A 10795-nucleotide genomic window follows, 5' to 3' on the forward strand; every position below is an offset into this window, starting at 1 on the left:
GGTTCAGCTTCCTGTTTGTCTCCCTGAATGCTTTGTTTCCCCTCAGCTGCGGCTGATTGGCACCTGGCCACACCTGGTGGCAATCAGCCCACTCCTATTTGTACCTGCTTTGTCTTCCAGTCAGTGCTGGATTATTGATTGGTCGATGTCACTTCTTGTCGCTCTGGTCATGTATTATCGCTCCTGTCGTGTCGTACCCTGTCGTGTCTTTGCAGTGTAGCGGTAAGCTATATTTGTTTGATGTTTGTAGTTTACTGTTTTTTTTTGTTCCCTGCTTCCAGTTTGTTCTTTCATTTTACAAGTACGACTTCTGTTTCCTGCTAGATACCTGTTAGCTTCCCCGCCAGGCCTTTTGTTTGTTATCCGCCCACGTGCGCGCTTTTTGTTTGAACTCTTTGTTTTTGTCTTAGTATTTTAATTAATTCATGTTTTTCCACTCCATGCCTGCCTCCATCCCTGCATCTTGGGGTTCGTCACAAACTAACTCTGACACTTCCTTTGTTTGTAGTTTGTCAGAATAAATAAAAATGTACTCACCTTAACGTCTCGCTCATGCCAACTATCCTTTGCGTTGGAAAAGAAACTATCTCCAAGTCATAGTCCAAGTCTTGACACAAAATACAATTTTGGGGCGACATTTTGACGAAAATCAACCCTTTTTGGTTTGTTTTCAAATCTGCCATATATCACGAAAATGGAAAAACGGCACCTAATTTAGCTTTTTGATTTGCGTTTCAGAATGGCAAATAGAATGAAGGGAAGGCACACGGACCCCAGAGTGTGTGGTTTTTGTGTCATAAATCAGTGGTCCCCAACCTTTTTGTAGCTGCGGACCGGTCAACGCTTGATAATTTGTCCCGATAATTTTGTTTTGTTTTTTTTTGTCATGAAAAAGGGAGGTTTTTTGGGTTGGTGCACTAATTGTAAGTGTATCTTGTGTTTTTTATGTTGATTTGATTAAAAATAAAATAAAAAATAAAAATAATAATAATAATAAAATAAAATTAATACAAAATATTTCTGCGGCCCGGTACCAATCGAGCCGCGGCCCGCTGGTTGGGGACCACTGTCATAAATAACATCTGTGTTGCTGAATCTTTTGCAATTTGTTCAATCAATAATGGAGACGTCAAAGAAGAAAGCTGTAGGTGGGAAGCGGTGTATTGCGGCCGCCTTTAGCAACACAGACACAGCCGGTGTTTCATTGTTTACATTCCCGAAAGATTTCGGTGAAGCTTTACTATGGAACAGAGCGGTCAAGCGAACACGGTTCCCTACCACATGTCAACCGGCATGTTTCGGTGAGAAAATTGTGGTAATAAGTCGGGTCTTACGGGGGGCATAGCTCGGTTGGTAGAGTGGCCGTGCCAGTAACTTGAGGGTTGCAGGTTTGATTCCCGCTTCTGACATCCTAGTCACTGCTGTTGTGTCCTTGGGCAAGACACTTTACCCACGTGCTCCCAGTGCCACCCACTCTGGTTTAAAATTTAACTTAGATATTGGGTTTCACTATGTAAAGCGCTTTGAGTCACTAGAGAAAAGCGTTATATAAATATAATTCACTTTACTTCACTTACCGTAGACATGAGCGGAGAGCTCGCGTCGTTCCTCCTGTGCCTGTCAAAGAGGCAGCTGCGGACTCTCTTGCCTCCTCCCACCGGCCGCCCCCGACCGTTGGATGCTTCCACTGTGGAGGAGGGAAAAAAAGAAAAATCTCAGCTCGGCCTCACTGGCCGCCTTCGCTTCCTCAAGAAACATGGCTTCCCTCGGAGACACTGGCGGTCACCACACCCGTGTTGCTGAATCTTTTGCAATTTGTTAAATGAAAAATGGAGACGTCAAAGAAGAAAGCTGTAGGTGGGAAGCGGTGTATTGCGGCCGCCTTTAGCAACACAAACACAGCCGGTGTTTCATTGTTTACATTCCCGAAAGATGACGGTGAAGCTTTACTATGGAACAGAGTGGTCAAGCGAACACGGTTGGATTGGACCACTCACACAAAGTACAGTGTATTATGCAGCGATCATTTCGAAAGATAGTGTTTCGAACAGGGTCCCTTGCAAAGGGCAGCGATGGGCATCGCCACCACCCGTCGACTGGTGCTTAAGAAAGGTGCGGGGCCGACTTTCAGGTTGTACTGGTACGACCATATAATCTCACTAAAACACTATCAACACAATAAGCAGATAAGGGATTTTCCAGAATTATCCTAGTAAATGTGTCTAATAACATCTAAATCGCTCTGCCATCTAGTTATTTTCTTCTTCTTTTTTTTCTATTCCTGCACTCTAACTTTCCTCATCCACAAATCTTTCATCCTCGCTCAAATTAATGGGGAAATTGTCGCTTTCTCGGTCCGAATCGCTCTCGCTGCTGGTGGCCATGATTGTAAACAATGTTCAGATGTGAGGAGCTCCACAACCCGTGACGTCACGCGCACATCGTCTGCTACTTCCGGCACAGGCAAGGCTTTTTTATTAGCGACCAAAAGTTGCAAACTTTATCGTGGATGTTCTCTACTAAATCCTTTCAGCAAAAATATGGCAATATGGCGAAATGATCAAGTATGACACATAGTTTAAATAAGAAAATCTCATTTCAGTAGGCCTTTAGGTACATTTTACTGGTGTAAGATATTTTCTTCAAAAAGGTTGGAGCAGATGTCACCGCAGGAGGGAAGTGGGCTGCTGTTCTGAGCTTGACAATTTGGAAATGACTTGAGGATGTTTTCCAAAACCAAAACAAATATAGAGTGTTCCTCCCAAGCTGCTGTTTGCACATCGATGTCACGTCCACAATCAACCCGTCAATCAATCAATCAAGCAAAGTTTATTTAAACACGCCTAAATCACGAGTGTTCTTTCTCCTCACAGTGACGGCGTTTCACTCACGTTGACGGCAATGTTTGTGATATTGCACCGGATATTGTTTTATCTGAATATTCTTTGATCATCAATCATATGGCCTTACTTTTTCTTTTTTTTTTTGAGTTTAGTGATTATTGATTAGGCCAGGGGGTCGGCAACCCAAAACGTTGAAAGGGCCATATTGGACCAAAAATGTACTAATCCGTCTGAAGCCACAAAAAATGTAAAATCTTATAAGTGTTGTAATGAAGACAACACATTATGTAAGTGTCTATATTAGCCTACTATCAAAATGACTTTAAAAGTCTTATATAAGTGTTTTAATGAAGACAACACATGATGTAAGTGTCCATATTAGCTATACTAGCCTACTATCAAAATGACTTCAAAAGTCTTATATAAGTGTTGTAATGAGGGCAACACATGATGTAAGTGTCTATGTTAGCCTACTATCAAAATGACTATAAAAGTCTTATTTAAGTTTTTTAATGAAGGCAACACATGATGTAAGTGTCTATATTAGCCTACTATCAAAATGACTTTAAAAGTCTTATATAAGTGTTGTAAAGAAGGCAACACATGATGTAAGTGTCCATAGTAGCCTACAATCAAAATGACTTCAAAAGTCTTATATAAGTGTTGTAATGAAGGCAACACATGATGTGTCTATATTAGCTATATTAGCCTATTATCAAAATGACTTTGAAAGTCTTATACAAGTGTTACAATTAAAACACATGAAGTTACTGCCTATATTAGCTTTATTAGCCGACTATCAAAACGACTTTAAAAGTCTTATATAAGTGTTATAATGAGGACAACACATGATGTAAGTGTCTATATTAGCCTACTATCAAGATGACTTCAAAAGTCTTATATAAGTGTTGTAATGAGGGCAACACATCATGTAAGTGTCTATATTAGCCTACTATCAAAATGACTTTAAAAGTCTTATATAAGTGTTATAATGAAGACAACACATGATGTAAGTGTCTATATTAGCTATATTAGCCTACAATCGAAATGACTTCAAAAGTCTTGTATAAGTGTTGTAATGAAGGCAACACATGATGTAAATGTCTATATTAGCTATATTAGCCTATTATCAAAATGACTTTGAAAGTCTTATACAAGTGTTATAATGGAAACACATGAAGTTACTGCCTATATTAGCTGTATTAGCCGACTATCAAAACGACTTGAAAAGTCTTATATAAGTGTTATAATGAGGACAACACATGATGTAAGTGTCTATATTAGCTATATTAGCCTACTATCAAATGACTTTAAAAGTCTTATATAAGTGTCATAATGAAGGCAACACATGATGTAAGTGTCTATATTAGCCTACTATCAAAATGACTTTAAAAACCTTATATAAGTGTTACAATGAAGGCAACACATGATGTAAGTGTCTATATTAGCCTACTATCAAAATGACTTTAAAAGTCTTATATAAGTGTTACAATGGAGGCAACGCATGATATAAGTGTCTATGTAAGTGTCAAGACTGGGACTTGAGCGAGGATTGTTTTCCCGAGGTGCAAAGCGAATGGAGTGGAAACGGCGTGAAGGTAAAGACATTTTTAATTTTGACACTATAACCACAAAAAAAAAAAGGCAAACAAAAGGCGCGCGCAATGGCGGAGAACAAACTTGACTAATGAAACCAAAGACTTGCAGAAACTATGAACTATAAACAAAAACTTACTCGGCATGGAACTGTGAAACATGGCATGACGTGAGTCGAGGAATCGAGGGTGATAGACGGTGGTAGAAGGTGATGTTGCCCGGACGAAGAACAGAAACAGAACGGCTTAATTAGCAGTGACATGATCCGTGAAACCAGGTGTGCGAGTGCAAAACGTCAGAAAAGGTGCGTGACATGAGGGCAGGGTGAAAACTAATGGGTTGCTATGGTAACAATACTAACCAGGAAGTGCAAAAACAGGAAGTGAGTGTCCAAAAAACAAAACATGAACACACAGACATGACAATAAGCTATATTAGCCTACTATCAAAATGATTTTAAAAGTCTTATATAAGTCTTATAATGAAGTTATATTAGCCGACTATCAAAATGACTTTAAAAGTCTTATTGAAGTGTTATAATGAAGGCAACACATAATGTGTCTATATTAGCCTACTATCAAAATGACTTTAAAAGTCTTATATAAGTGTTATAATGAAGACGACACATGATGTAAGTGTCTATATTAGCTATATTAGCCTACTATCCAAATTACTTTAAAAGTCTTTTATAAGTGTTATAATGAGGACAACACATGATGTAAGTGTCTATATTAGCCTACTATTAAAATTACTTTAAAAGTCTTATATAAGTGTTAAAATGAAGACAACACATGATGTAGGTGTCTATATTAGCTATATTAGCCTACTATCAAAATGACTTTCAAAGTCTTATATAAGTGTTATAATGAGGACAACACATCATGTAAGTGTCTATATTAGCCTACTATCAAAATGACTTTAAAAGTCTTATATAAGTGTTATAATGAAGACAACACATGATGTAAGTGTCTATATTAGCTATATTGGCCTACTATCAAAATGACTTTCAAAGTCTTATATAAGTCTTATGAGGACAACACATGATGTAAGTGTCTATATTAGCCTACTATCAAAATGACTTTAAAAGTCTTATATAAGTGTTATAATGAAGACAACACATGATGTAAGTGTCTATATTAGCTATATTAGCCTACTATCAAAATGACTTTCAAAGTCTTATATAAGTCTTATAATGAAGACAACACATGATGTGTCTATATTAGCTATATTAGCCTACTATCCAAATGACTTTAAAAGTCTTTTATAAGTGTTATAATGAAGACAACACATGATGTAAGTGTCTATTTAAACGGGGATAGCAGGTCCATTCTATGTGTCATACTTGATCATTTCGCGATATTGCCATATTTTTGCTGAAAGGATTTAGTAGAGAACATCGACGATAAAGTTGGCAACTTTTGGTCGCTAATAAAAAAGCCTTGCCTGTACCGGAAGTAGCAGACGATGTGCACTTGACATCACGGGTTGTGGAGCTCCTCACATCTGAACATTGTTTACAATCATGGCCACCAGCAGCGAGAGCGATTCGGACCGAGAAAGCGACGATTTCCCCATTAATTTGAGCGAGGATGAAAGATTTGTGGATGAGGAAATTTAGAGTGAAGGACTAGAAAAAAAAAAGGCGATTGAAGTGGGAGCTATTCAGATGTTATTAGACACATTTACTAGAATAATTCTGGAAAATCCCTTATCTGCTTATTGTGTTACTAGTGTTTTAGTGAGATTATATGGTCGTACCTGAAAGTCGGAGGGGTAAGGCCACGGGTGTGGTGACTGCCAGTGTCTCCGAGGGAAGCCACGTTTCTCGACGAGGCAAGGCTAAGGCAGCCGTTGGGGCCGGGCTGGGATTATTTTTTTTTCATTCCTCCATGGTGTAAGCATCCCACGTTCGGGGGCGGCTGGTCAAGGGAGGAAAGAGATTCCGCAGCTGCCTCTTTGACAGGTGCACGAGTAACAACGCAAGCTCCGCTCATGTCTACGGTAATAGCCGACTTATTACCACCATTTTCTCACCGAAACCTGCCAGTTGACATGTGGTAGGGAACCATGTCCGCTTGATTGTCTGTTCCATAGTAAAGCTTCACCGGCATCTTTCGGGAATGTAAACAAGGAAACACCGGCTGTGTTTGTGTTGCTAAAGGCAGCCGCAATACACCGCTTCCCACCTACATCGTTCTTCTTTGACGTCTCCATTATTAATTGAACAAATTGCAAAATATTCAGCAACACAGATGTCCAGAATACTGTGGAATTGTGCGATTAAAGCAGACGACTTATAGCTGGGATCGGGGCTGGAAAAAAATGTCTGCGACGTCGGTAGTAGTGTGTTTCAGTAGGCCTTTAATCTTATTTTTTCAAATTTCATTTATGATAACATTTTTATGATCGTGAGAAACCGAAATCGAGATTAAAACGTGATTCATGGCCCAGCCCTACTTTATACATCCGCAGCCCGTTTAGCTGACAAAGTCACATCGTCAATTCGTCTTTGTGTTGTTTATGTGTCTTTCAGTGGGCTGGTCGGGGGGCAAGCTTCGAGAGTCAAGGCTCGTGTTCCTCACCCAAACCCCCACAGACGCCCTGACGGTGACCACGACGGGTGGCGATGACGCCCCCCGACTTACTTCGCCTCCCGGCCCCCCAGGTGGTATAACAACTGGATGTTGGAATTCTCGCTCAACACACTTTCTGTCAACTTTTGTTTCTATGACTTCAAAACAAAAGAACTCACTCACAGTCAACTTGGGTTCTTAGCTCTCAGATCTCGTATTAGTCCGAATCAGACCCGACTATCAGATGTGGAGAATGTAGCAGTGACATGTAGCAAGTACGGATAACAGTCTTATATATACAGTGGGGCAAAAAAGTATTAAGTCGGCCAGCGATTGTGCAAGTTCTCCCACTTAAAATGATGACAGAGGTGTGTAATTTTCATCATAAGTACACTTCGACTGTGAGAGAATCTGGAAAAAAAATCCAGGAATTCAAATGTTAGGAATTTTAAAGAATTTATTTGTAAATAACCAAAAATTCAACTCAATACTTTGTAATATAACCTTTGTTGGCAATAACAGAGGTCTAACGATTACTATGGGTTTTTACCAGGTTTGCACACAGAGTCGCTGGTATTTTGGCCCATTCCTCCATGCGGATCTTCTCGAGAGCGGTGATGTTTTGGGGCTGTCGCCGAGCAACACGGACTTTCAACTCCCTCCACAGATTTTCTACGGGGTTAGAATAGAATGAACTTTATTGTCATTATACTTGCATATAACGAGATTTAAGAAGGTTGAGGTCTGGAGACTGGCTAGGCCACTCTAGGACTTTCAAATGCTTCTGACGGAGCCACTCCTCATGCTGGTAGACCCAGCAACGTTTCATTTTCAAAACTCTCACTGATGGAAGGAGGTTTTGGCTCCAAATCTCACCATACATGGCCCCGTTCATTCTTTCCTTAACACGGATCAATCGTCCTGTCCCCTTAGCAGAAAAACAGCCCCAAAGCGCAATGTTTCCACCCCCATGCTTCACAGTAGGTATGGTGTTCTTGGGATGCAACTCAGTATTCTTCTTGAGTTTATACCAAAATGGATACATGGATGATACAGCAAAGGATTGGGAGAATGTCATGTGGTCAGATGAAACCAAAATAGAACTTTTTGGTTTGAACTCAACTCGTCGTGTTTGGAGGAAGAAAAATACTGAGTTGCATCCCAAGAACACCACACCTACTGCGAAGCATGGGGGTGGAAACATCATGCTGTGGGGCTGTTTTTCTGCTAAGGGGACAGGACGATTGATCCGTGTTAAGGAAAGAATGAATGGGGCCATGTATCGTGAGATTTGGAGCCAAAACCTCCTTCCATCAGTGAGAGCTTTGAATGGTTGACCAAATACTTATTTTCCACCATCATTTACAAATACATTCTTTAAAATTCCTGGATTTTTTTTTTCCACATTCTGTCTCTCACAGTTGAAGTGTACCTATGATGAAAATGACAGACCTGTCATCATTTTAAGTGGGAGAACTTGCACAATCGGTGGCCGACTTAATACTTTTTTGCCCCACTGTATTTCTGTCTCTTCAGGACGAGGATTTGAGTGGAATTGGTTGAAATCACTAAACGCTCGCGGATGACTAACTTTACTTACTCGATTAAACGGTGTTTAGTCTGCAAACGTCCATGGCGGTGAAGCGAACAAAGTGAAGTAATGCTTTTTGTGGTTTGATGTAACATTATTCTGTACAAATTTTAATGGTGAAGCGGTTCATATCGACTGATTTATTAATGTGTCTGTGAGTCAGAAAGGTAAACAAACAAAAATGTAAAAACTATCCTGATCATGTGTGTTATGCTAACCCCGGCATATCCAATCGAATGTTTCCTTTTACGGATACAAACTACAAACCCCGTTTCCATATGAGTTGGGAAATTTGTGTTCGATGTAAATATAAACAGAATACAAATCAAATTTTCAACCCATATTCAGTTGAATATGCTACAAAGACAACATATTTGATGTTTAAACTCATAAAAAAAAAATTTTGTGCCAATAATCATTAACTTTAGAATTTAATGCCAGCAACCTGTAACAAAGAAGTTGGGAAAGGTGGCAATGAATACTGATAAAGTTGAGGAATACTCATCAAACACTTATTTGGAACGTCCCACAGGTGTGCAGGCTAATTGGGAACAGGTGGGTGCCATGATTGGGTATAAAAACAGCTTCCCAAAAAATGCTCAGTCTTTCACAAGAAAGGATGGGGCGAGGTACACCCCTTTGTCCACAACTGCGTGAGCAAATAGTCAAACAGTTTAAGAACGACGTTTCTCAAAAGTGCAATTGCAAGAAATTTAGGGATTTCAACATCTACGGTCCATGATATCATCAAAAGGTTCAGAGAATCTGGAGAAATCACTCCACGTAAGCGGCATGGCCGGAAACCAACATTGAATGACAAACGAAGACTACAACATCTTCCGAGGATGTTGTAGTCGTAATGATTTGTGCAGTCCTTTGAGACATTTGTGATTTGGGGCTATATAAATAAACATTGATTGATTGATTGATTGAATGACCTTCGATCCCTCAGACGGCACTGTATCAAAAACCGACATCAATCTCTAAAGGATATCACCACATGGACTCAGGAACACTGCAGAAAACCACTGTCACTAAATACAGTTGGTCGCTACATCTGTAAGTGCAAGTTAAAGCTCTACTATGCAAAGCAAAAGCCATTTATCAACAACATCCAGAAACGCCGCCGGCTTCTCTAGGCCCGAGATCATCTAAGATGGACTAATTCAAAGTGGAAAAGTGTTCTGTGGTCTCACAAGTCCACATTTCAGATTGTTTTTGGAAATATTCGACATCGTGTCATCCGGACCAAAGGGGAAGCGAACCATCCAGACTTTTATGGACGCAAAGTTCAAAAGCCAGCATGTGTGATGGTATGGGGGTGCATTAGTGCCCAAGGCATGGGTAACTTACACATCTGTGAAGGCAACATTAATGCTGAAAGGTACATACAGGTTTTGGAACAACATATGCTGCCATCTAAGCCGTGCCTGCGGGGGTTTACTTCTGGGTACTCCGGCTTCCTCCCACCGCCAAAAACATACACCTGGGGATAGGCTCCTCCCACCTCCAAAGACATGCATCTGGGGATAGGTTGATTGGCAACACTAAATGGTCCCTAGTGTGTGAATCTGAGAGTGAATGTTGTCTTTCTATCTGTGTTGGCCCTGCGATGAGGTGGCGACTTGTCCAGGGTGTACACCGCCTTCCGCCCAGATGCAGCTGAAATAGGCTCGAGCGACCCCGAACGGGACAAGCGGTAGAAAAAGTATGGATGTGCCGAAGTTGTATTTTTCTATCCGGCTCGAAGGATCAAGAAGATGTCACGGTTCAAACACTAAACAGACAAGAAGCAAGGAACCATGCAGAGACAGAGTTCAATTTAGCTCATGAGGAGAACGCATGGAGCTGCACACTTAGTCCCTGTCTCGCCCTACGTTCTAAGGGTCATCTCCCGCGTCCCTCTATTTATTCAGGAGTTCCACAGTCAACATCACTGAGGCCGCCTCTTAAAGGAACGATGAGGTGGCGACTTGTCCAGGGTGTACACGCCTTCCGCCAGAATGCACCTGATATAGGGTCGAGCGACCACGAACGGGACCAGCGGTAGAAAGTGGATTAATGTGCTGAAGTAGTATTTTTCTATCCAGCTCAGAGGACCAAGAAGATGTCACGGTTCAAACACTAAACAGATAAGAAGCAAGGAACCATGCAGAGACAGAGTTCAATTTAGCTCATGAGGAGAACGCATG

At 40.7% G+C, this 10795-nt stretch overlaps 1 protein-coding gene across 1 annotated transcript in view; it reads left to right on the forward strand.

Annotated features, from left to right (window-relative positions):
• The window catches only part of syt10 (synaptotagmin X), a 45939-nt gene extending 38084 nt beyond the window's left edge, over positions 1 to 7855 (forward strand). Inside the window, exon 7 of the mRNA XM_061914124.1 lies at positions 6973 to 7855. Coding sequence (XP_061770108.1) covers positions 6973 to 7044 — 72 coding nt within the window. The 3' untranslated portion in view covers positions 7045 to 7855. The remainder of the gene's footprint in view (positions 1 to 6972) is intronic.
• Positions 7856 to 10795: the final 2940 nt, after the last annotated feature.

This window comes from Nerophis ophidion, linkage group LG10 (assembly GCF_033978795.1).
Source record: "Nerophis ophidion isolate RoL-2023_Sa linkage group LG10, RoL_Noph_v1.0, whole genome shotgun sequence".
NCBI lineage: Eukaryota > Metazoa > Chordata > Actinopteri > Syngnathiformes > Syngnathidae > Nerophis > Nerophis ophidion.